Source organism: Photinus pyralis, unplaced genomic scaffold, assembly GCF_008802855.1.
Source record: "Photinus pyralis isolate 1611_PpyrPB1 unplaced genomic scaffold, Ppyr1.3 Ppyr1.4_LG6, whole genome shotgun sequence".
In the NCBI taxonomy this organism is placed as follows: domain Eukaryota; kingdom Metazoa; phylum Arthropoda; class Insecta; order Coleoptera; family Lampyridae; genus Photinus; species Photinus pyralis.
In genome coordinates, this window is record NW_022170663.1 from 36,409,547 (window position 1) to 36,437,104 (window position 27,558).

General features: G+C 37.4%; 1 protein-coding gene across 5 annotated transcripts in view; it reads right to left on the bottom strand.

The window, feature by feature from the left end:
* LOC116175069 (probable Na(+)/H(+) antiporter nhx-9) overlaps positions 1–25,835 on the bottom strand; it is a 30,876-nt gene extending 5,041 nt beyond the window's left edge. The window contains exons 1-14 of one of the 5 annotated variants that reach the window (XM_031493137.1): positions 25,573–25,835; positions 22,328–22,784; positions 22,047–22,264; positions 21,706–21,998; positions 21,584–21,654; positions 16,122–16,334; positions 15,713–15,848; positions 9,342–9,488; positions 9,224–9,293; positions 5,781–5,879; positions 5,441–5,581; positions 1,156–1,215; positions 933–1,094; positions 620–887 (exon numbers count right to left, since the gene is read on the bottom strand). In XM_031493137.1, the coding sequence (XP_031348997.1) occupies positions 620–887; positions 933–1,094; positions 1,156–1,215; positions 5,441–5,581; positions 5,781–5,879; positions 9,224–9,293; positions 9,342–9,488; positions 15,713–15,848; positions 16,122–16,334; positions 21,584–21,654; positions 21,706–21,998; positions 22,047–22,264; positions 22,328–22,784; positions 25,573–25,831 (2,594 nt within the window). In that variant the 5' untranslated portion in view covers positions 25,832–25,835. Of the gene's footprint in view, positions 1–576; positions 888–932; positions 1,095–1,155; positions 1,216–5,440; positions 5,582–5,780; positions 5,880–9,223; positions 9,294–9,341; positions 9,489–15,712; positions 15,849–16,097; positions 16,335–21,583; positions 21,655–21,705; positions 21,999–22,046; positions 22,265–22,327; positions 22,785–25,572 lie in introns of all 5 variants that reach the window. The other 4 variants (XM_031493136.1, XM_031493135.1, XM_031493139.1 and 1 more) reach the window with 4 other exon arrangements.
* Positions 25,836–27,558: the final 1,723 nt, after the last annotated feature.

The following is a 27,558-nucleotide window of genomic DNA, read 5'->3' on the forward strand; positions in this document are numbered from 1 at the left end:
CAACTTAGGTATATCGACCTAATTACAAAATTCCTGAGAATTTTTTCCTTGCTTAATTATGTTGGCATTTCAGTACATTATCAATATCATAATATTGAAACATTTGCTCAGTACCATTTTTAACAAAAGCTCTCCATCTATCTGGGAAAATAGCTGTGATACTACACAACCAAGCGTTATATACACAATAAAGCACTTATAATCGTTTAAGTGGGGTTCATGTAGAGAGTGTTATTGTGCAAATGTTAGTGTTGCGATAGTTTCCTCTTCTTGATAGTCTTATATACTAGTGTAGGTACCAAACATACAAGATGTAATACTTATATTCAATTTTAACGCATCCTGTATATTGTGGTAAGTGTGTGCAGGTATGTATGATGTGAGTGTAAGTAAAAATTAGTAATCGGCAACATAAACAAAAATACCAAAAAGCGAATTGAAAAAGAATAGAAACATAAGAGACAAACAGAAAATATATAGGTTATTCCTCTAACGTAGCCACCAATCACCATACCGAAGTAAGTCCAATCAAAACCGGTGCAGAAGAAACAAAACAAACAAAAAAAACCTTCTTACATGAGATGTCTGTGTATTATTGTTACTGGTATCATCAACACACCCAGATATTTCTAACATTGAACCTCTACGGATCTGTCTTCTCAGATTTGGAGTTAGCGGCGGGTGAGACGTCGTCGGTGCCGTCAATTGTCGCGTAAGTACGCCTAGAGGATCCGCAACATCTTCCTCTATTAGTATGATAGCGTTTGGACCGGAAGAACCCCGCCTCTCCTTCTGAGGCGACGATTCGCAGCTGCTTATGTGACCAGATGCGGCGCTATCTCGTCTAAATAACCCGATCACTGATGATCGGTTATTTTCTAATCCCCCTACAAGTTACTGTTATTCTCGTATTTATTTCGAAGGATACATACCAAGGAATGTGGCGGAAGGTGAGTTGTAAGCCAAGTACTCTTTGTTAGACGCCCAGGCAGGAAACTCGCACTGTTGTAATGGTGCCGAACACTCATCTTCATCGTCCCTTTTCCAGGGCAGCATGGTTTCGGTGGCAGTCGGAGTTGTGACCCTCGTGGATTCTAATTTAATCATTTATAAGAACGTGCACACCTTAATATCGTTAACTACTCTAACGCTTACCATCAATAGATCCTCTCGACGTACGTTTCATTCCATCTGAGTATATACTATCATCTGTAACTGAATTTCAATTGATCAAAATTTAGTATCCCCAGGTGAAGTTGGTGTGGCTTTAACTAATAGGAGTCAGTTGATACATTCAAGTTCTCAAAACTACTCACTATTTATTCAGTTCTCCGAACTTAAAGAGATGATTTAGGTACAAATTCATTACCTTCATTTTAGTCGTTGAGTTAGGCAGTGTCGTTCAACTCTTTCTTAAGTCCATGCTAAGTGAAATGGAATGCTCCTAAGTAAGAAATGAGTTCAAGAACAATGCCTACCTCAGCAAAGAATACCTATTAAGAAGAAGTGTAATAATGTTTGAAGAGTTTGTGAATTTACATCGTGTATTATTTGTTGCCTCACGATATCGGAAGTGTGTTTCCATTGATACTATTACAATTTGGGAATAAGTACATGGAGTCAATTTTGTTATGTTAATTTTGATCACACTAATTGCCGTTTGTAGTTGCAACTTTTTTAGCATCCCCGTCTTTTCGCATTTCTTGAAATTTTGTTCCCTCTCTGAGTTTTCATTTTCGACACCGGTATTATTTTCGGTTCCGGTTCCGTTTCTGTGTAGTTTCTATTTAGTTTATATTTGGTCTCCGCTTCTTTTCCGTTTCGCCTTCTTCGCTCCCGATTCTGCTCCGATTCGTTACAGTTTTGTTTTTGTTTCTTCCATATGTCATATGTGTTTCCGGTCCCTCGCGTTTCCAGTCTCCGCCTCCTGCACGGGTTCCGTTTAGTTTCCATTGTCTTCTTTTTTCACTTTATTTCCATTTCCGATTCCTTCTTGCTCCGTTTTCGTTTCACCTCAAATCGGTTTATCTCCGTTTCATTTTTGCTTTGTTTCTGTTTGGTACCCCTGTCGTTAACATTTCCAATTGTTTCCTTTTAATTTCCGTTTCTTTCTTACATTTGATTTTTATCTTGTCTTCATGTGGCTTCCATTTCGTTATGTTTGTTTGCATGTCACGTTATATATCGTTCCGTTACCCTTCCACTTCCGTATCGTCTTCGTTCCGTTTGTTCTATTACGGTGTGTCCCGTTTGCGTTGCGTTTCCTTTTCGTTTCCGCCAGTTTTCCGTTCCGTTTCGTCCCCGTTCACTTTTTGTTACGTTCCGTTTCCATTCCATTCCGCTCTATTCCGCTTCCGTTCCATTCCGTTTTCGTTTCTATTCCGTTTTGATTCCGTTTCGTTTCCGTTACGGTTCCGTTCCGTTTCCGTTACGTCTCCGTTCTGTTATATTCCACATCCATTCCACTTCATTCCGTACCATTTATGATATAGTTTGTTCCGTTACCATTTCGCTTCCGTCTCATTCTCGTTCCGTTTTTGTTCTCGTTCCGTACTATTGTTTACGTTTTGTCCGCTCGAAATGGTCCTAGAATCCTCGAATTTTTTTGAATAAGTAGGCTATATACCTTGTGTGCCAGACGGCCATCACATTTTGTTGTCGTAGCCCCCCCCCCCCTCACTCTCGTTCCACTTCCGTTTACGTGTCGCCGCCGCGTTTGATATCGCTTCGTTTTCATTTGGCTTCGAATGTGAATTTATTGTCTTATCAACTTATCACTTTACCTATCGTTCCGTTACCCTTCCGCTACCCTTTCGTTGTCGTTCCATTTGTTCTATTACGGTGTGCCCCGTTTGCGTTCCATTTAATTCTGTTCTCCTTTCCGTTACGTCCCTGTTCAGTTCCCTTTTCATTTCGTTCCGTTTCCGTTTCGTTCCCCATTCCATTCCGTCTCCATTTGGTTTCGTTTCCGTTCAATTCCGTTTCCGCTCCGTCCCGTTTTCGTTCGCATGCCTTTAGGGGTGACCGGTAACTCTTTCAAAAATGGGGGTGGGTGAGGGCATAAACATACGTTCTACCCCTCATGGTATTTTATTCTAATTAAAGGTCTCATTTCATCGAAATGAATTGGTTTGTACAAACTATTTTCCCTGCGCGACTCCTTTTTCGAGATAGGGTGAGGGTTAGAAATTGATTTTACCTTTCATGGTATTCTAATTTCTTTCTCACTCCTTATTAAAATAGGGGGTTCGGGAGGGGGACCATAGTCGTCCTCTTCGACCACCTATCGTGATCGGTGATATTTCAAAAGCGGGTTGTCGGAGGAAAGTAAAACTTGTTTCCGTTCCATTTCCGTTTTATTTATATGACAACTCCTTCCTACAGCATGTATCTTTCTCATTCCGTTATATTTTGCTTCCGTTACAATTTAGTTCCGTTTTCGTTATGCTACGTTCGGTTATTTTTCCATATCCGTTACGTGTTCGATTCCTTTATGTTCCGTTCCTCTCTGTTTCCGTACCGCTTGTACTATTACGTTTCTGTTTCAGTCTCGCATCAATTCCGTTTCTTTTCTGTTCTATGCCCTTTTCGTTGCCTTTCCATCTTTTTCATTCACGTTACATTTCGTTACGTTACCCTTCCGCTTCCATCCTGTATCCAATTTGTTTTGGTTTCGGTTCCGTTGTCTCTTCCTTTCTATTCCGTTCCGTTCTTGTTCAATTTCCGTTACGATCCGTTTCCGGCCTGTTCCTCCGTTTACGGTTCATTCCGTCACTGATGTGCAGTCTCTGTTCTGTTTATTTTCTATTCCGTTTCTGTTACGTACCGCTTCGCTCCGGTTCATTCCGTTTCATTCCCGTGAGGAATTTGTTCCATTTCCTATTATGATTCGTTTCAGTTCCGGTCTCATTCTTTTCCGTTGCCCTTTTATTCAGTTCTGCTGGAGTTTCGGGTCCTTTCCGTTCCGTTCTCTTTTCTCTATTCTGTTTCCGTTCCGTTTTATGTCGCTCCTGTTCCCTCCCACTTCCCTTTTGTTTCGTTTCCATTTCCGTTTTCGTGCTGTTCCCTTTGCCTTTCTTTCTATTAATACCAAATTCATTCCGCTCTTGTTCCATTTCCTTTCTATTCCCATTCCGGTCCGCTTCGTTTTGTTCTGCAAATGTGTTTTACCACAGCGAGCTAGTCGTATATTTTGAAAATAATTAGCCGAACTTTTATTAGTTTAAAATTTAAACAATAATCTACAATTGTACTTCAGAAACACTTCCTAGAAACTTTGAGAGAAAACGGCAGCTTGATTACCTGTATTTTATTCTTGAATGCATACATAAGAAAGATTGTTGAGATGTGGCTTCTTATGACAGGGCAAATAAACGACAATTAATGCGTTTGGTTGTACCAAAATTACGGTTGCATGGAATTATCCGTGTTTAATAAATTGAAGTGTGGATATGTAAATTTAAGTGTACTTTTTAATTCATTTGGAACAATTAAGCATTTACTGTGCAAAAATGATTTACCAAGAGCTAGCATTACGCTATTAAAAAGCAACTTTTCAATGATAGGGTGCTTACAATAAGTGCGCTAAGTCTGATGGACTTGGTACTAGCATTTTGGGACAGTACCTACAAATATAGTAGGGTGCTAGCGGATTTCATTCACTTTCAATTAACCAATTCGACATATTGTGGATATCAAATCAACATTTTTTATTCCTTTGTATTCCCTACGGAGTTTGAGTGATTCCAACGGAATATTTGCGGAAGGTAGTTGAGCTCTTGAAATTGAAAAAATCGATCATATATTGAATCTGGAGTAATATGTAAACATTGGCAGATAAACGAGGTGATTTTAATTAATTTTTATCTCAAAGTAAGTACTAGAGGGCTCTTTACATACAAAATGTCAGGAGACATACTTCCTACTCAAGTTACACACCCTAACGACAAAAATGATCCTCCCACATATATTTCGTTCCTTGGTCTTTTCCTATTATCTTTTCCAAGATTTTTTTCCAATTGTTTTTACATCCTAATTCGACTGAACTGCGAAATGACACAAAACTCGTAGCCGAAGAGTTCTCTTATTATTAGGTACTCTTTGCCATGTAAGTGCCATGCAATATATATTTAAAGAGTATTTTAATAGATCACCCACTTGGATGTGCACAACAATGTATAGGTACCATTAAAGTTTGATAGCTGTAGCAGTGCAATAATGATCTACCACCTACACCTTGCAAGCAGAAATAACCCTGCGAAGTACGTACATTAGTTCAAAAGTACGGAAAATCTGTTTTTTTTAAATACAAATTGTAGGGGACTACTTACAAACACAACAATCATTCAGGCCCTATTTACTACAACGTACTTCACTGAAAAGGGTAGGTATACTAATTCTAAAACGAATTTTATAACAAAGCAAAAGCATTGTGTTGTACCGTTACATTTCGTTTTGTCTTGTCGCCAAGGCATGTAATTTTCAGCCGCAGTTGACTTGTATCTCTTTATCCCGAGCAACAAACCAAAATGTACACTTCCGCTTCCTTCCGTTCCCGTACTCATATGAGCTTCATCGCTCGCTAAAATACCACCCTTTTTATCCTTAACACATAGTCGAATGTTTAACCGGTTGAAATACATACATGACAATAACATTTTTATAGTCAAGAGGTACCTCATTATCGTGCAGATTTTTAGTTTTTCGAGTAATTTAAAATTCATCGGCCAATTGAAAAAATTATTATAACTTCAAGCATAGTCTCTTATATTGTAACTTACGTGACGATTTTGCCGTAAATGTAATCGGACTGTCCCACTCCTCCTTGTTTGCTTTTGGATCAGGCACTTCTTCTTCGCTTAATACTTGACTAATGTAATCTGAAAATACGGAAACATCAATATTATTCTGTGAAACTTTTCACGGTATATACAGCGTATGGGAAAATCTTAGCTCTATTCAATTTTCGCGGAATTGGGAGCCACTTCCTTCAGTTACGGTCTTTACTTTACAGAATATAATATTCTTGTGCAACGGTTGAGTGAAAACGTTATTCAATGGTGCAACGTATGAATTAATTTAAAATTGTAAGTAGATTGGGTTTATGTCAAATGGCTCTATTAGATGTAAGAAGTTTTGACTTGAACTTTTTGAATTTAGTAGCAATTCTTAATTCGTCAAAACCAGGGTCAAGACTATTCCTGCAAGTAAATTGTTGCCAACGGTTGTGGGTGAATAACAATATTGTAACAGGTGGTCGCTTTAGGCCTTTACGTGTACCGCTTTATAATGAAAGAGAACAGAACTCCTATTCGAGAAAATAAAGCAGGTTAAGATAAGAAACAAGTGTTCAAGTAGATAAGAGTCGAAACGTCACAGCGTTGCCACGATCTCACAGACCTCAAAAGTTGCGTTCCGTTTGCGAAAAGTCGAGCACGTGATGAAAATACGGGATTTGTATTGGTTAAGAGAGCGTGCTTTAAAAAAAAATGCGTTCAGAAAAAGTATTTAAGTAAGAATCTGGTGAGAGAGCGGAAGTCTGCGAAGAGAATCAGTCGGTCGGTTGAGCGAGATTTATAAATCGCGTAAAACGAAATTATTTGTAAAACTACCAAGGCGAATATTGTGATTTTGTGTGCCATTTTTTTGAGATCGCGGTGTGGGAGAATCTTTGGCCTCCCAACCAAAGACTGTGCCACCATTTTTAACGAGTTTAACGAATGTGGGTGCCTTCTAAATTCGCTATGAGTTACCCTCAAAAGTAAATAATAATACGTGGTTAGTTTATGCAGAAAGAGGATCTTTATTGTGTGACGAAATATTGAGAAGCTTGACCGTTAGCGAACATTTTTCGGTGCGGTGCAGATTTGGAGATTAAGATAAATTGTTACTACGAAAGAGTTTGGATCCAAGGTGCAAAACATTACATTGCACCAGATTTGAAGTAACAAGTTACGTACTACAACACCCAATTTGTTTATATGAAGTGCGAACAAAATTATGAAAAAAACGGCTACCGGTAAAAGGGTTAAAGACAATTAATTCAAGCTTCTGTTTGTTGTTAAAACCCTGTTAACAGATTTTTGACACGTACACACTGCGTAACATCGGTAATTTGTTATTGGGAATAACTGAAAGTTCAATTAAGTAAATAAGAGTAAGCCCGAAGCACGGGCTGGTCCCGAATCAAATTGCATCAACCGTTTTTCGGAATTAATTTTGAACAAGTAAACCAATTTCAGTGGTAATACAAGAGGTCCGAACGACCATCCAATTTTCCAAATTGCTGCTGCAGTCCAAAGGAAAAATTCAACTGACAATTGGAGAAAATTTCAATGCATCGAAAACAGTTTTTTTCTTCACACGTCAAAATATTAGGTCATTGTTTGACTGAGTAGAAGCCGCCAAAGTATGACATTATCGCTAGAGCAGATTTTATACTTTTCCTTTTCCTGTCTCCGAAGGGAAAAGTGTTGTAAAGGAAACATAACAATTCAATTTTCACTCAATAGTAAGATACATACTGCGTTGTCAAGGAAAAAGCACCTACCAGCTACCTACTCATGAAAAGGAAAACAAACCTCTACTTGACAATGAGGTTTAATTTAACGAACGTTATCAATATCCCATAAAAGCCTATCATTAAAATAATTACTGAATTTGACTGGTAGATCCTTTTCGAGAAATATGGACGGTATATAAAACAGTATGACGTAAGCCAGCCTTAGATATCGTAATTTACTTGCAGTTAAATAATCTTTATTGACAAATTCGGTTTTCAATGGATTGCGTAAACTGTGCAATCTTTTGAAAACTTCCGAGAAAAGGCCGAGTTGCCTTCGTTAATGAATTTTTTCAAATTTTATGATTCATAGGGTTTTATGAGTCTTTCGGTATTGCATAGCTTTTGAGAGTCTGTAATGGGCCACCTTTTTATTATTAATGCGTTAAGGCGCTTTTAATAATCTTTAAGAAGAACTTTAAGAGCTTTTATGTAACCTCAAAGATTTTTGGGATTCGTTAAAACCATTTGGCCTTCACTTGCTTCCAAGAGTTTTTAGGTTTTCAACCTAAAAAGCTTCGATGGAAGTTTAAAAGTCGTAAGAGCTCTCTTAGGGCTAGCCGATCTTTTAATTAACAGCTTTTGTTAGTCGTTGAGAGCTTTTAATGATGTAAGGACCTCATGGGTTTTAAGAACCTTAACGAAACAGTTAGGAGTGTTTCATGACATCAGAAACGAGGACGGGGGACGTATTCTGTCGAAGCTGGCGTTATTGAAATCGATTGTGATTGGCGGTTTATTGGAAATTTCTTAAAGAATGAGTTTATTTGATGGCGGAAGTAGCGATTCTTTAAATTCTGCAGACGACGAGAAAACGAGGCTACTGCTGCTGCTGCTAGTTTCGCGACGGCTTAAGAGCGTGTAAACTTGTTTATGCTAAATTTTTGGCAGTTAACTTGTTTTATTGAAGACGCAGTTCGTCATTTCTTTAATAAATGTGTGTAGAAGCAAGTTAACCGCAAGAAGTTTAATTTGTGTGATGTTCAGAAGCTGTCAGCGTTAGTGAGAGATAGGTGCGCCCGAATATCGCAAATCTTGTACGACCAGATTATTTGATCATTAAAAAAAACTGTAAGTAATTTTAAGATTTTTTATTTTATTTGTCGACTGTCTGCGTGCGGAGTAATATGTCCAAACAAGTTTTGTAAGATTTTCTCTGTGTCAGGGATTTTGGTTTAATTGTTTCATGTGTTTCGGAATAAATGTTTGTCTTTCTCCATCAATTAATTGTGTGTTTCTTCGACGGATGGAGTTATTCATGTCAGATTTTTCTTTTCGTGCCCAAGATTTATTTTAGGTGTTAATAAAAAGTTGTGTAATAAACTTTTTAGAATTTTAGGAAGTCGATCGAGGCTACTGACTGCTCCAAACTGTATTTAAAGTTAAGATTGAGATTTTCCATAGTGACAAGGGACGAACGAGGAAAATAATTACAATGTTAAAGGTTGTTTTGTTTTGAGCTACAGCTGGACAGCATACAGCAATATTAAAAAGTCTTTTAAAGTCCTAGAGAGCCTTTATAAACCCTGGACACACTTTAAAAGTTGACTTGACTTGAAACAAATCAAACCAAAGCCAAATCTATTTTATGAGTTTGTTTTAGAGCTGTATAGGAGAACACCCTGCATTTGAAATATTCCCCAGTTACAAATATATGCTTACCATGTGAAAATTGTTTAGCAGTACCATTTTGCTGAAATTCTGGAAAGCTGACGTGGTTTTGTTTACCGTCCTGAAATAATACGATGTAGGTACTAAATCACTTACTGTCAGCGTATACCTTCTGCAACTTTTTACTATGTCGTTTGTGGTGATGTCGTTTACTATCACCGACCATCCTTCTCATATTGTAATGCATCTTATAATTGACTTGGGTAGATAAATCCCTATCGTTTACAGCGTGCCTGCTGTAACTAAGACGCCGATGCTGAAATTAGAAGAAAATCACCAATTGTTAACTACCCACCTTTGTTTATTGTAAATTCCGTTGCACGTCACCGACAAAATAAAATTTTGTTTTTGTTATTTTCAATTCCAAAAATATTTAGGAAGTTTATACAAGTGTGTGGTATAATCAACATTGCCGAACGTTTTTCGGTTTTCCCTTTCAGTTATAAAAACTGCTCTTTTCAGAGCAAAATTGAAGTGTTGATTTCCTTTCGTCGAAATGCCGAAGTATATTTACATGGCAAAGCTAAATAATTGGTGGTTAGCTTAAACGATTATTTTGAAAGGGCCACGTACATCTAATGGCAGGCGTTAGAGGGGTGTGCATTTTTCGTTATTCAAAAACAAATACTTAACCTTGTTTATTGATCGCACCGGCTTTCAAAATAAACATTTCAACTGTTTGTATCATTTTCATTAATATAAATTAATTAATTTTATACGATTTAAGGCATGTAACACCACCATTTACCTATGAACAGTCAAAGTATACACCTTTTTGAAAACAATAAAACATCGTTTCAACCACTATTGAAAGATATTGGGACTAAACGGAAAAAAGATGAACCACAACGAATCTTAATGGAGTTATCTGACGTTGTTCGCAAAAAGGTCAACTTTTTAAAGCAATATAAGGTGACAAAGGCAAATGGTTCCCATCAATTCATATTTATAAACGAAACATGAATTTCTTTCAAATGGAACTATTGGACTCTCATAGCAAGACGATGACAAGCGAAGTGTATAAAAAGCATTAAAAGTAATGGCAAAACGTTCGTTTTTATATACGATCACTTAACAGGAATAGAAAGTGACAGGATACTGTTTGATGGACTTACATTACACTGCTGTATAGAGAAGGGCTTATCTTCCTGCCGTATAAAAATCTATTAAAACAACATAAAACATAGACGTTCTATTAATGATGCAAAGAAAGTATACGATGAACAATTATAATCTGGCTTCACAAAAAGAAAAAGAAATGACGTACGAATTGTTTAATAATTACCCTGTTAAACCAATGAATCTTTTATTAGTGGTAAATTTCCAAAAGAATTTTCAGTGATATCCCTTACGGTAAGGTAACATAACTTACATCAGAAAAATAGCACTATGGGAAAAAACTACGAAACGCTCTGTACATAACAATCGTGATAACTCTTCGATTTCTGCGCAGATACCGGGAAACAGGGATTTTGGGATATTAAACTTGGCGTTGGCAAGGAAAAGTTGACTTGAGTCTCTAGATTCCGAGCCCTCATCCAGCGTGCTGGCGTGCCGGTTGTTCTCAATGTTTATTAACGAGCTCCTAGCGAGTTTATAATTTTACGGTGTCTGTCCATCCGTCCGTCCGTCCGTTAGCACGATAACTCATAAACGAATGGACCGATTACGATGAAATTTTGCAGGTGGATTCTTTATCAAATTTGTAGATCGGAGTTCGTGAATTGGCAATGTAGCCCAAAAAATAAAGTAGGCCCTTTTGACATCTCCGTTAGTTATGAACCGAATTGCATGAAATTCTATATGCGCATAGCTTTAGTTATATAAAACACAATTCCAAAAGTTGAGCTTAATCGATCAGCATTCGACCATTTGCAGACCGAATTGCAAACTTTCTTATTTATGAAGTTGATACATAGCCTCTTGGAATAAAAGCAAATTTAACGCCAGTTTCAAAATTTGATTTTGCGCATGCGCAGTGCCAACTTTCTTATTTATGGAGGGATTTAAATGAAATTTGATACACAGCCACTTAGAATAAAAGCAAATGTAGCGCCATTTTCCAAATTTGGTTTTGTGTAGGATGTGCAGTGCGAGGTGCAGTGCCAACTTTCTTATTTATGGAAGCAATTAAATGAAATTTCATACATATACGCTTTAAATAAACGCAAAACTAACATCAGGTTTAAAATTTGGTTTTGCACATGCTATAGCCATACTCAGGAGCTCGTTTGCTATATTTGTTTAATTTATTTTGTTTTGAAACTCCCAATTATTTACATTTGTTATAAAATGCTGATATATGTTTATTGAAGCATGGCGTGCATCAGGCCAGGTTTATTTCTAATGTACAGGTGGCTTTATATTATTTTATTAAGTATTTATTTATGTATTCACGTGAAAGTATATTACCAGTGTGATGTTGCACTGTATAAATCGAATAACCGTTTATCCCGTGGAAAAAGTACCCCATACATTCCCTATTCTTCGCTGTATAGGTTGCCTCTTTAATCTCGTGTGGACTGCACCTCTTTGTGTCTTAGGAATGCGAGAAAGGGGGTCCTCTAATTAACATTTCTTCTGTTTATTATGCGGGGTCTGACTGTGATAATCGACCATACCGATGCTGGAGTAGAACCATGCCATTTTAATGTTTTTTATGTACATGAAATTTATCTTTTTACGAGTTGTTTGTCTAAATTTATCGTAGATTTTTGTACTAAATTAATTTTTCTGTAATTTCTTGTGAGACACCATGTCAATTATTACGTACAATTTTCGAGATTTTCTTGAAAGTTTTGGATACACAATACAATAAAAAAAAACATCGACAATTAATCAGAGAAAGGCACCTGATTTTTTAAAAAACTTTTTGGTTTTTGATTTCCAATACTCCAAATCTGGCGATACTGTCACAATCCACTTTATAAATATAATTTTAATAAAGTGGTACACCCTAAACGGGGGTGCAAAAGAAAACTCAACGATAAAGATTCCTTTCTCCACCTAATCCGGAACACTTTTTCGCGAGGAAAGCATAAATGTTCGTCAGGTGATTTCGACGACAAAACGCACTTAACATTTTTTGAAAAGTTTTTGTGTGTGTACCTACAAAATTCATGAAATTCTGACCATTTATTTTGGATTCGTAAGTTGTCTTCGGGGCTCTTCTTAGTTCTTACATACCAACTTTTGCCGAAATGATAACTTTTCGCGACCCTTTTAAGGCTGCACCATCTTGTCGTAGGAATTTTGGAAATGTTTTTGGAAAATCAAAGCATAAACAAAAACCAAGTAACTGTTATATCCGTTATAAATCCTGTGAGTTCTGGGGGTGTAGTTCCCAAACAATACGCCCCGAAAGATTTGGTTTATTTGGAAAAAAAACTGATTGTTTTACTCCTTTCTACTGCCCAATTTTTTGACATTTTTATGTGTTATACCCTGTAGAGTGTACATGTCTACCTACAGGGTTATTCCGTATATTCAGCGTCTATCATTACAGAAAAAACGCCCCGTATATTTTTAAAAAATTGAATAGATCTTTTTTTCATCTCTATAATATGTGGACATTGGTTTTTATTTGCATTGTTATCCAATTGTTTTAGCAAATCGGTGTTGACATAACAAAACAAATGGCCATTATTATTTAGTAGCATATTATTTTTACCCTGGAAATAACTTTAAACCAACTTGACTTTTTGATATTTATTTTCAATAATCAAAATGTTGTAACCAAAATGTACAAATGTTGGATATGATCACAATTAAAAAAAAAACCGCTAAAGCGAACGTCAACGTGTACATTTTTGAAATCAAAAAGAAAAGATCTATTCAATTTTTGAAAAATATACACGGCGTTCCATAAAAATTTATGAAATTTGCATTTTTTATTAACTTTGCGATATTCATTTGGTTTTTTACTTTACATTTTCTGGCGATTTATGATAAAATCTACAACTTTTGTATTTAAAGTTTATTTCTATCTCTTATACTAAACGCGTTACGCGCTGTCTAAAAATACGGAATAACCCTGTACAATAGTACAACCAAGAGTGATTACCGTTACGTCATAAAATTAGCTATTAAAAATGTTTATACCACCCTTTCATAAGAAACAGTAAATTAAATAAGGACAGTGAGTATTCATAGTGCCTTTCATGAAATTTGCTTGTGTTATTGAATTGGATAGGGACATATAACTAATAAAGTAGAAAGAGAAAACCATAAATGGCAAACCAATTTACTTTTGAACCACATGAATGATAGGATCTATGGCTTATTTTGGTTAGAATTCTAGTTTTGTTGTGATTTTAAGTTGGCAAGAAAGTTATAACTGAGAAATGGTGTCGCTGTCGTGTGGTCATGTTTGAGTTGAATCTGAATATTTAATTAAATAATGATTAAATAACTGAGTTTGTGGTTAATTTCTCATCCTAGTTTCTTGAAAGGGAAGCCAACAAATTCAGAAGCGGGATATAGAACGTCAGGAACAAATTAAAGTGCAATGAAACGTCAACGTCAAGCATAAGGCTGGTCGTCCACTGGAAGCGAAAACAAGCGGTTTCGAGCTTACGCGACCCGAGCGTCAACAAGCGGGAATAAGACAGGCGATCTTGTGCGACAGGGGTCGTCCATTGCAAGCTGTCTTACATCACTTCGGAACGTGCCCCAGCACAGCGACCAATCCTTGAGGCGACCCTACGTAATTATGCCCGATTTAAGTTAAATAATTCCCAACTTCAACGAACCAGGGGCAGAGAAGTGATGGAATGACTTGAAATTTGTACTTTACACTAACCTTTGGACTTGAATGGCGAGAAACGGACTTTGACCGTTCGGCAACCTTTAGACTTTACACGAATTCTTGGACCGAAAACCAACCTTTAGACTTTGATTAGCTGCGAATGGACGTTGACCGACTTAGAACAGGTGTGTAATGGACTTTGGCCGGTCAGCAACCTTTGGACTTTGCCCGATCGGCAACCTTTGGACTTTGAACAGCGGGTGGACTTTGATCGGTAGGTTGACCTACTTTTACAATGGACTTTTGACCGGGCAGCAACCTTTGGGTTTTGAACAGCAGAGAATGGACTTTGCCCCGATCTTCCTTGAAATGTGCGCATGCGTCATTTTAACGCACAACCAAGACCTGTCAGTTTTCTTCCAGATCGTGGCGAGTATACACGCGAAGTAATATGTATCTTGTGCAATGACGTTTTTGCGTAAGAGGCTGAACCTGGACGGATTATCGCATAGATGACTGTGGAGCAAATTAAGATAAGTAAAAACTTTGACCTTGCACTCCAGGCCAATTGCGAAAATTTGACCTAACCCCCCCCCCTCCCCCGCCAACTGCCAAAATTTGATCTTGCATCCCCGGGCCAATTGCCAAAATTAGATCTTGCACCCCCCCCCCCCCCCCCCACTGTCCCAAGAATTTTCCCAGGCTAAGGTACCGTAATACCTACTCTAGCCCAATACTGCAAAACTGGTCAGGCGAAATGAAATTGGAAACTGTGTGGCGACCAGCTAAAGATTAGTTTCACGTTAGGAGGGCGAAATTCCGTTCGTGGCCAAAGTTTCAGTTCCAGTACAAGTTATTATACCATGAGTACAAGGCATTAACTTTTGACTTGCGTGAAACGGTGACAGTCGCGTGGAGACGCATGGAAAAACGAGTACAACGTTGAATTGCATTTTCATGAAAAACCGAGAAGGTGCAACGTACTAAATTTAACCTTGGGCGAGTGTAAAGAACAAGCTGTGTCTGGTGCAGAAAGCATTAATTCCGGCTTTAATGGTCAAGGAACATAGCGATGCCAATGACCGTTTGCATGACATGGTATCCTTGCAAAGAGTAACACGAACCGGCGGCGAAACACTTTACAAAAAATCGTGGCGAGACAAATTATCCAATGGAGAAAACGCGCGACACGATGTGACACGTAAAGTCAGAGAGCTCAGGTGGCAAATCGAAACAAGCAGTGCGATGTTTCAATTGTGCGTCCGAGGGACATTATTCCAATGAATGTTCAATGTACCAATCGTGTACCAGTAAAAGTGTACCATATGGATCAATTAGCGAAGAAATATGGCCATTCAGTGTTACGATTGCCTCCATACCATTGTATCTTTAATCCAATTAAATTAATACCTAAGGGTCATTATCATAACTGGTGTATTGGTAGAGACGAAACAACCATTGAAAGTTGGTTAAGTATAAAGATTGAAGACAGTAACCCCTGAAATTGTAAAATTCAATTAAATATACATAAAATATACTTGGTCGTAGCATGAGCAATTTTAGTGGTAGTACCATTGGTATTAAAATTATGTGTGCATCTTTAGTAATAACACAATACAGAAAATTCTTATTGTGGAATTTTCCAGTGCGCGGTATATACGTTAATGACGTGCAACAGAATTTAAATTAATAATTGATCCCTAGTGAATTTGTATGACCTAAAAAAAGCTTACCCTTTTTGGTTGGCATAATTCTTCAGCCAGAAGATGATGAATCTTTGCATCCGTTAAATCCTTCTTGGAAGGATTATATTCCAATTCCTGCATATCTACATTCCAGTTGCTCGAGTCTAATTGACTAAAGCTCGTGCTAAAAAATTTGTTTAGTTCAACTTTTGGAAAATCTTTTTCGTTGGCGCAATAGCCAAATAGTTACAAGCAACGAAAAATGCTCTCTTACTCCTCACTAATTTGCATTTGAAGGTGAAGAATGCAAGCGTTACTAAGCAAAGCTCCTATGAGTTACCTAAGCTTAGATTAGAAAAGAAAAGTGGACTAGTGTGACGTGCTTATTCTACAAGTTAGAGAAAGGTTGGCAGTCTGTGCCGATGTTAGTTACCAGGTTAGTAATTTTTCTTCGCACCTGCCATCCAGATTTCCTGCTGTATAATTCTTGAAAATACCAGACATACTTTCAGTACCAGATATATTACCGATTGTTGAAGCGTTACGTCGCATAAACTCCATGGCGTCGCGCATCGCTAACTTGGAATAGGTTTCTAAAATTTTTGGTTCTGCTCCTTGGTAGTTGCGCAAAAGGAATGGGCGGATATATTTGTTGTCAAATCGTTTAAACCTGTAAAATAAGAAACAACAATTACTCATCATCTGTATTTCGAGTCTTAATTAGTTTGTCCCAATGTTGTGCCGTTTGTGAGGTTCGCGCGAACAAACGAACATGTTTTTTTTGCATTAGCGCGATCTTTTGCAATGCTCAAAGAATTTAACAGAAAAGCAAAAACGTTGCTGCGCAGCTATTATTTCACGGAATAAGATTTTTGTAAGATGAACGAAATAAAAACCTGAGAAGTGTGACAACATCGTTTAGATTTGTGAATTAACCAACATTCTGCCGTTTTCCGTAACAAAAACAGCTTAAAGGGTGTCCAATGAATAACGAACAGGTACGACCGGTATAGATTTCGACCCAAAGCCCAAAGATGAATGTCCATTCCGCAAGCGTGCAGAACTACATTAAATTAAGATAAGTTGAATCACATACGATTTTCAAGAGGTTAATTTTTCGATTAAGTCTTATCCGCAAATAGAAATACAAAACAATAGCAAAAAACTTTTATCTTCGCTTTGTGAGTACCTTTTCCGGCACTTTGTTTTCCAAAATGCACTAGGTATATCTCCGTTGTTAGTGATACGATTAGGTCAATGGATGAGAAACCTATATCATTTTCCATTTGCGAGTATCGACTTCCGATCCCCCGTTCTCGAGATACTCCCATTGAATGTTTCATCCCCCCTCCCATTTTAATTTTTTTTTCTTGCTAAAAATTCTCCTAAAAGAAATTAAATGAAAACATTGCAGGTTAGGCCCATTTCAGTGAAAGCGAATGCAATAACTCAAAGTACTGATTGCTCCAATAGAATGATTTAATGAATACAAAATCCTAGGTTTCGTCATTGAATAAAAAATTAATTCAATGGTTTCGCATAATGACTGGTTCACACATTTCAACTCTGTAAGTTAAAATTTCCACTATTGTTCGTATTTACCGTAATAGTTTCTAAGTCAATTGTCCGTTGTAACTGAGGAGCGCCAAAATTTTAATTCGGGCGTTTACACTTTACGCACGCACTTAGCACGAACGACATCTAAGCGAGTTTGACATAACTTCGCTTGCGGCTCAAGGCGAATTTTAATGTTCACAAAATAAAATCCCCCTACACTAATTTACAGGTACTTGACCTAATCCTGGTTTTGTATCAACGCGTGACGGTTCTCTAAGAACAAGCAAACCGAAATGTGTTTCGAGTCAACATCGATGGCAAGTAAAGTATTAAGTTCCCGCTCGTGTTATATTATAAATTGTGAGTGATGAATAATAATTACTGTGATAAATTAATCCATATCAAAACTGTCTACTAACTAAATTGATTTTTAGTTAATTGTAAGTAAATAAATAAATTACGTAATTAAATTTACACTCAATCGATGAAAAATCGTTTGCAGTACATAAGAAGTCACTTAAAATCTACTAAACCAAACACAAAGAAATCGCTTGAGATATAGTGCAATAATATTAATCAAATTCCATGAAATGGCTTACAATTACTAGCAACCATTTGAAATTACCTTGAAAACAACTAAAATCATTTTGAGAGCGTTTTAGGTAAATAAAAGCAATGAAATTCATTAGAACGATGTGAGTAAAATGGAGAGCAATTCAATTTAATTAAAGTTAATGAAATTATTGGAAATCGCATCACATTCTTAGCACATACAAAATGAGGGTCATACATATTGCTGTATTCGACGAAAATTTACCTACTGGCCATTTACTACAACCTTATGCGAAAATTGAGTAGGCAATTATATCGTAATTTTCTTTGGTAAATATACTACACGCAAATTTAGTGGCAGTTTTGACGCCTACAAAAAGGAGTGTTGGCAATATCTTTTTTTACATAGTGATGAAATTATCGGACTTTTTTTAAAGAAAAATCGTATGGAAAGTGGTAGGTACTTTTTTTCACGATTTTTACTATGCGTTTCCGTGGAGTTTAGTAGTCCTGTCTATGAACAATAGCATCCATTTTTGAGTGACAGTAAATCGCGAATGTCAATAAAATTATTCAATTGTGGGTTATTATGGATCACTATGGAAAAAAATTTCGTGTACAACACGTGTTGAAAGTGTCTTTTTTCCATGAATTTGCTTGATTAACTCGAGCTTCGCCCTCATTAATCAAACTGCAAATTCATGAAAAAAGTATCACTTTCAAAACTAGTTGTACAAATAACTATTTTGATATTGTGACAAATTTTAGGCCGTGGTTCAGGAAAGCGTAAAAGTTAATTAAATAATATTTTATTTATAAGATTTGGAAATTACATCTTAAAAGGACTAGAATTTGTGACATTCTCATGCAATCGTCTAAAAAAAGCTTTGAGCGATATGAAACCATTTCAAAACGAAAAATTCTTCACTATTGTAGCGAATATTCCAGTGCGACATCGGGGCGCCATCAGGTCGTCATTAATTCAAAAGGATAAGTCACCGGCGATAAGGAATGTGGGCGTAACGTATCCAGCGTTGATTAGTAGTTCGAAAAATAGGACGTGGGGGCAATACGCTCGTAGCCACGAGGACTGTCGCGTCAAGCGGGTCAAAAATGAAGAAGTGAAGAGTGTAGATCGGTCACCCGTAAGTTTGCGTGATAGAGGTAGGAGGAAGAAGAATAAACTTTTGCGACGGCAAATCAAATTTTTGTGTGACCAAAAGGACGAAGCTCGAAGAAATTTGTGGTGCGTTACGTACAACTAATCTAATACAGACAGTTATGCAATTGAACGGTGAACCGTGAACGCATACAGTAACATTGCTAATAAACTGCGATCCGCGCTCCAAGCCTCGTGAACTCAACTGGGGAAAGTTATTTGATTGACGAGTTGCACATTTTTATCTTATTTAATTTTCAGTTGCCACTTCTCCCATTTAGGTACAAAAAGATTTAAAAATTCCTAGTTACTTTTCTTTTGATATAGACATTTGCTGATTCAGGCCATTTATTACAACCTGATTTACAAAAATTGTATAATGAAACGATGACAATAATTATCTATGTTGACATAGTTCAACCCTATTCTAAACTACTTGAAAACAGTAAAATCATTTGACTCTTTTTAACAGGTGGTCGCTTAGGCTTTGAAGATTTTTTTACAAATTTTGCGGTATAGGAAATTTTATACGTGTACCGCTTCATAAGGAAAGAAAACGGAACTAACATGCGAGAAAATAAATCGCGTTAAGATAAGAAACCAGTGTTCAAGTGGTTCTGGGAAACATAAAGTTAACCCGAACCAAACAGAATCTTTTATTTACAAGATTTGGGAATTACAACTTGAAATGTCTTGAATTTGTCAGAAATTTTGATGCAATCGTCCAAACAAAAGTTTTTAGCGGCATGAAACCAGTTGAAATACCAAACATCCTTCAATACTGTAGCAAAACTTTAGCGACATCGGGGCACCTTCAGGTCGAATGATGTAACGCATTCAAGGTTGATTAGCACTTCAAAAAATAGACGTAGTGGTAATACGCTGTTGCCACGAGGTTAAATACTTGATGGCAAAAAATTCAGATAAACCAAGGAGTATAGTAATTGCGAAGAGTATACCTTCGCGACGGCAAATAAAATTCTTTTTGTTGTAACGAAGTACCCGTTTTCCGCCTGTAATTTACCAGTGTTAGTGATAACACGTAGATGAACTCCCGGTATCTAGAAGCGTTTTAAGTTGGGCGCTTCGTTGCGAAGATTGTTGTTCCGAAAATATTTATATCGATTTAGGAGTTGGAAATATAGGGTAGAAATTAGTGGGCTAATTTGTAGAGTTGCCCATTAAAGAAAATAAGAGCCAGTATTTAATTTGCCGTTTGCAACCGTTCCCGTAGCAATATTCAAATTATTTTCACAGCCGCGGAAAGCGAAAGGGAAGAAGAGAGAGAATCAATCTTGTTAAGTTTTAGGTCCCTTAATTATCCATTAATCGATTTTAAATTTCTAATGGTATACGAAAACCAGCATTAAACTGACAAGGTCGTGCAGTTTAAAGAAAATATCAACGTGATAAGAGATCTCGCCGCTTGACCTCACATTCCAAGGAACAAAAGGGCATTGTTGGACTGCCGAATTTGGAGATTTCATTCCCGCCATTTGAATATGTACAAGTAACCTTAATTAATTGGAAGGACTGATAACAGTCGCCGATTAAGTCGAGATTACGTGCGTTAGATGCGCACTTAAAAAACTTCAATTTTGACATCGCTCCAGTATTTTAAAGACGTCTGGGCGGATGTAATTAAATAAAAAAGTTTTATTTTCGAGCGTTATCGCAAGGACACGCCGTCGAGAGATAAAACCGTTGTAACCTCCTGGGCATAGCTGAATTTTATAAAGGATAAAGCGTTGTTTAGAGGCAATCTTTCTGCCTTTTACTTTCGTAAGCTACGTTTTGTAAATACCGTAATTTTGAGCTTTTTGGTAAATTTATTTTCCATTCGCACAGTTTAATTCTTGCTTTTACATTGTTTATTGCACCGTATCCATAGCTTTTGCTTTTTCTTGCACATTCATTTTTACCTTTCCGTTTAATTGCAAGGAAAGCTTTTTGTTACTTTCCCGATCATTAATTATAACGGGGGGGGGGGGGGGTATTGTTTCGACTTCCTGCATTTGATTTCCCGTAGATACCGCTACCAAATCTGATTCCCTGTTCCCGCTTAGGGAAATTGCTATGCGCTTTAATTTTGTTTTAGTATCCACCAGTAACTGGCCGCCGCTTGCTCTTCAGCCGACCGTTAAATTTTGCCCAGCCCAGCCGCCGAAACCGAGCGTATGTCCCATCCAAGAAGACATTGACTGATCGGTGGCATGAAGTTCGCCGGCGAGATAAGGGCGGAACCGACCGTATTGTTATATCCAAGAAAAGAAGATTTTCAAAACGCGGTTTGAAGTTCGCGGCCTCTGTTAGTTCTCCCATAAAACTAAGATAATTTTCCTGAAATTTTTTCAATCTTGTAAATAGCTCAAATTGTTCTAGAAAACTCTTCCTTATAGACTTCAGTAATATATCAAACTGGGTTGGAATATGACGGACTGTATAAATAATGATTGATCACACAGATTGGACAACCTTAATACAAATGATTAATGTGCTGCCAAAGTTGCGGAGTAAAAGTTACAAATAAGGTCACACTTGTATCAAACGCATACTTGACTTTAGGACTGGTGTTTCATGTTACCGTTACATTTAACATCCATAAGTTGAACTGAATCCCGCCCTTAGTGTTAAAAAATCAATGCACTTACCTATCCCTGACATGATAGTTCCCATGCTGTCCCAAAATATCCTCCACACCAGCCATTAAATGATCCATCAACTGAAAGTAGGCCATTTTCAAGAAGTTTGATATCCATTACTACGTTATTACCTTTTCGTGTATTCTTTCATTCATAGTAGGCTTTCTTTTTTCGGCAGTCTTTACGTTAAGTATTTTGACGAGGGGTTTAATTGTGATTCCTTGAAAGAATACTGTAAAGTACACAACGGCAATGGTGGTTGTCATAAACATGGGCTGTAAGGGTACGATCTCCTCGTCAATAAGAAGGACGAGGGCAAATGCCACAGCACCTCTCAGGCCACCGTAGGACATAACAAACTTTTCAACTTTACTCAATTGATTAAGTCTGAATTTGTTGGCGACCGCGGTCAATAGTATAACTCCTAAAATGATTTTTTTTAGAATGCGTGCGTGTTCCCTAATCCACCTACCTATCGCTCTGTAAATCGAACAGAAGAGAATTGTAAGCACTACAAACCATGTGTTCCACATATGCAACTTATTAACAGTAGCCACACCGAGGAACATGAAGATAATTGTTTCGGAAGAACTGCTTAACATTTTCATGGTGTATTTTATAGTAGTGTGAGACTTGTGGGAGATGTTTCCTTCCACATAATTTTTCATAGTAATACCACAGAACGTAATCCTAAAACACGTGGAGATAATAAGTAAGTGTTAATATTAAGTAAACCAGGTGTGTAATACTTACGCCAAAATACCCGACATATGAAAAATTTCGGCACATAAATATGCCATATAGGCCATCACGAATATAAAAATAGGTTCGATAACACGCACTTCATTCGTAAATCTAGTTACAAAACCAGTCGCCATACCCCAAAATATTCCTATCACAGTACCACCAACAGCCACCACAAAGAAGTTTGTACAACCTGCCACCACGTCCATGGTGACGATGCCCGTATCTTTCATCTCGGTGTACGCCTCGAACATGTGGTAAAGTACGACGGTGACGGCATCGTTCAGTAAAGATTCGCCAAAAACGACTATGTACAGAATTTCGTTGACGTGGATTTCCTCGAAGACTGCCAAGACGGCCACTGGATCGACGGCGGAGATGAGTGCGGCAAATAGGAACATGTCGAGCGGCGGCGTTTCGCCGCACTGAAACATGCCCGTTTGGCCGACGGCCCACAAGGAAGCGCCTGCAAAGTAAAACAATTAAATCGACACCGTAGGCAGATACGAGTTTGAAAGCACTACAGATTTATGTAGTGTCTATCGCGGGTAGCTCGCAACAAACAGTTTTTAAACGTGTGATAATCTACCGCTATGGTTAGGCAACACACTTTTACGTCTAAAACAAAAATACGATACGCTCTGTATACATCAATCGTGCTACATTTTCGATTTCGACCGTTTTGCGCAGATGCCGATAACTAGGGGATTTTCATAACGAAGCTAGGAGAACAAGTTACCGTGGGTTACCCAACGAAGAAAAATGGCGACGGCGCGGCGGCGATCATTACACTTTCCCGGGTTTTTCTCATTGATTATTTTGTTTGTTGTGTTGTGTATTTAAAAGTAGTAACCATTTTATACTTTATTGTACTAACTATTAATCATTGAATTTCATGTCAAAATCTGTTATTATTTATATTTTGCATAAAATATTTGTTTTTTTAAGCGAGACACACTCCATGCTTTTGCCTTGAATATTGTTAGGTATATGAATCCTCTTTGTTTCTTATACTGTACAGGTGATTATGCCATTATTTTGTTAGCATTATGATGTCACCCTCGGCGTTTGATCTAGAAATGTATCCCCGTAAAAAACGAACTGTGTATCTACAGTCCGATTTGTCCCTGTATATGTTTCTTTTTTCGCCTCGTACAGGCAGGTACCTAACACAGCCCGATTCTTCGCTGTATCAGTTGCCTGCTCGTCTCATACGGATTGCGGAACTTGTATCCTAGCAATATGAGCCTTTAGGGGCCCTCTAATAAACATTTCCTCTATTTAAAATATGTTTTGCTTGTGTGATAATCGACTTTCACATTTACACGTTTTGTGTTAAATTAGTTTACGTTAACTGAGGCTGGAGTAGATCCCCACCATTTTGATGTTTCCTATGTACATGCAATTTATCGTTTTACGAGTTGTTTTATCTCAATTGATTGTACATGTTTTTAATGTTTTTTTGTACTAAATTTATGGTGTCTCGTGTGTTTTGCATTTGATTCGATTGCGTCATCCTCATCGTACAATTTGAGGTGTTTTATTTGTGTAGTTTCTCTTGCATTTTGTTGTTGTAGTTGATTTATTTCCTGTATTCGTGTGTGTTATGCCAGGTTATTTTAGTGCTGGTTCTTTTTTCCCTGGCTTTTCGGAACCAAGTCTCGTGCGTAATAAATTTCATTTTCTTATTCCCTTCGGACGCACAAAAATTCTGTCTTTTATTTAATTCGCATCCCGATTATGTCTCACGTCCCAACACATAAAAGGACCGATTACACGACGTAGTAGTTCATTCGTGACATCCTCAACGGGCCGACTGCTACTGAGATACAAAAGTGCCGCAAAACGTCAGTCGTTTCGACGTTAAAGGTAGATGGCTCTGCTCGTAGTTTTTTTCCCAGAGTTGCGAACTGTAAGTATAGGGTAAGTCAACATTTTCTATGATGGCTTGGGAAACCCTAGGACCATTTCAAAAGATTCATCTTATGAGTTGTCGACGATAGTTGATGGAATTCATAAAGAAAGATTCCCTTAAGATAATGTATACGTACAATTCCTCTATGTATCCTTTTAAATGAGCCTAAATAGTAACACGCACCTTTTTATTTAACATTTTGGCTGCACTGCAAAAGGGACACTTCTCTTTTTAGTGTCATGTTGCGTTAACTCAGGGGGAGCACTTTATGCATTTCTTTATGTAGCTTATTCCATTAGTAAATTTGTCAAAGTACAGTTGCGTTAGGTAAATACAAGGGGAGCGGGGTTTCTTTCACTTACGCTGTCATTGATCGTACGTTTATAGGTATCGTGTCCATATTCATAATTAATTACTTGTCTCGGATATGTCCAGTATTTCTTGCGTACATTTTGAAATATTATCGTTATAACATTTCAGACTTGGTAAACTGCCCCTAATCACACCTATTGATTTTTTCTGTTAACGTGCCGCTCCCTACAATTTTTTTGTACTGAATTGATTTATCATGTTTTCCACTTTTATTTTGTACATTTCTTGTGTTTCGTTCTTTTTGATTTAACTGCATTTGACTTGTTTACCTGATTTTATTTATCGTGCTTTATGCTTGCGTTTACGAAGTCTCTTTTCTTTGTTTTTATAAATTTGTTTAAATGCAGCATTTGATTCAATTACCTGACTTTATCGCACAATTTGAGATGTTATTTGTGTAATTCCTCTTACATTTTGTGAGTCTAATTGATTTATTTCGTGTATTTATGTGGGCAGTACCGGGGTTTTTGTCCCGAAGAAGGTTTTCCGGGCCTTCTTGTGCGAGTATGTTCTTATCTTTTCGTACGCACAACATTCTGTGGTTTATTCAATTTCCTTCCCGATTATCTCTCACATCCCAACAACGCGAGGAAAGTAATAAAATAATGAACGAACACATATAACAGGGTGGTGCAACAATCGTCCATAGAATGGGAAATCATACTGTGTTGTTTTCACTCAACCTATATCCACAAAGGGGGTATATTTCACGGTGGTTTTCATTAAATAAACTGTCTCCGAACACTTTTTGAACAGTTTTCATATAAGATTATATTAATCTAAAAAATGAGAAAGTAAGTAATTATTTATATTACAGTGTGGCGCATTGAAAACGAAACACAATTAAGTTTATCGCTCAAGAGAGTACCTAGCCCCTCTGATGCAAGCTATGAACGATCGACACAATTTAGATTGTTAGTGCTTTGAACAACAGTACCTATTAGAAACAATCCATATACTCACTTACCTATTGCGAACGTATTAAAAATAGTACCAATAACAGCAAACAGCAGAATAGTACCGAGATGATCGAAAAACAATCGATTGGGCATAAAGTAACCGGCGTCCAAAATAATCGGCGGCAGCATGTAAATGAAGAACGTATCGGGCGTCAAAGGCGACATGTGAACGCTACCGGTCACGTGAACTAAAATTACTCCTATCACTACACCAACTACGATTAGAAGGCATGATTCCGGAAAGATCTCACTTAGTTTTGGAGCCATGTGAAAACCTGAAAAGAAAAAAAAACGGCATTAGTACGTTTTTGAGGTTTTTATTAAATTTTTATTAAAAATCAACGCGTAATTCGTTTCTATTTTAATATCGGGCATCAACCGGATTTGAGTTTAACTGAATATTTCGCTGTGCTAGACAAGAAGTAGAAGGTTTGCAGACTTTTTGTACTTTTGCGCTGATTTGTGAGATCCGAAGGAGAAGTCAATTTATTACGTTAGAATCCTTAGCTTTGCTCTAAATGGGCAAGTTTACTCTTTATTTAGTGTTTGTGGATTACTTGGGGAATGATTTCTTTCAGTGCGTTCTTTAGCTGCAATCGCACCGCTAAATGAAACATTTGTGATTTTTTTATGTATAATCATTTTTTTGTGAATTAAAGTGCTACTATCCTAGTCTATTTCCATGTTTAATGTATTTTGGATATAAGTTATGGGGTTGTACATTTAATTTCGTTAAATATAGCGGCCCCTACTGGAATAACTTCTATTTTACTGAATTTTATTTTGTGGCAACGCCCAAAAAGCTTTGACTGAGCTACCGAGCCTTGGCAAATTTTACCAGCACGTAACGAATGTATTTTGTAAAGTTTTACTTTAACGAAGCACCCGTTTTCGTACAAGCAATTATTATACCAGGATTAATGGACTTCGATGTCCATGAACTTGGCAGGCCTACTACAGCAGACCATGGTTCTGCTTACTCATATCGTTAGTGTTCCGTTAGTGCACGTTAGTGCCGCTGAAGAAATCGTTAGTGCACAAAAGGAAACTTACTATTTTTAAAAAATATTTGTGGGCCTGCTAACTTCATGCCAGCAGACCCATTTAAGAAAATCGATGCAATCTTTACACTAGTTAAACTAGCAGCGTTAGTGCTCGTTAGTGCCGCCAATATAAACGTTAGTGCTCAAAGTATAACAGCTCAAAACGTTGTAAAAAGGGGTCTGTTAACTTCATGCAGCAGACCCACATTTGTCAAATTGGCCCTGTCCTAATGCGAATTTGAAGCAGCTCGTTAGTGCTCATTAGTGCTTCACATGCGAACGTTAGTGCTGCAAGGGATCCGCGTCAAAAAGGTACCAAACTACCTCAAAATTAAACTTGACTTATTGGGACCTGCCAACTTTACGCCGGTATATCAACAAACGAAATTCGTTTGGTTTTCTACTTTAATCGATCAATTAGTATTAGTGTTCGTTAGTGTCGCAAAAAAAAGCGTTAGTGCTCAAAGCGCAACAGCTCAAGATGTGAAAATATGAGTTTGCTTTGTGAATAACTATATAACGATTAAATTAGTGATGTCTTTATTAGCTCTGGTTTCTATTTCTGACGTTTACAAGTGAAGTCCTAACGAGCACTAACGAGGAGCTTCAGATTCGCATTAAGGCAGGACCACTTTAATAAATGTGGGCTTGCTGCATGAATTTAGCAAACCCATAATTTCACGCTTGAGCTCTTGCGCTTTGAGCACTAACTTTTTTTTGCAACACTAACAATCACTAAAAGTGATAGATCGATTAAAGTAGAAAATCAAACGGATTTCGTTTGTTGGTCTACCGGCGTGAAGTTGGCAGGTCCCAATAAGCCACGTTTAATTTTGAGGTGGTTTGGTACCTTTTTGATGCGGATCCCTTGCAGCACTAACGTTCGAATGTGAAGCACTAACGATCCGCTTCAAATTCGCATTAGGACAGGGCCAATTTGACCAATGTGCG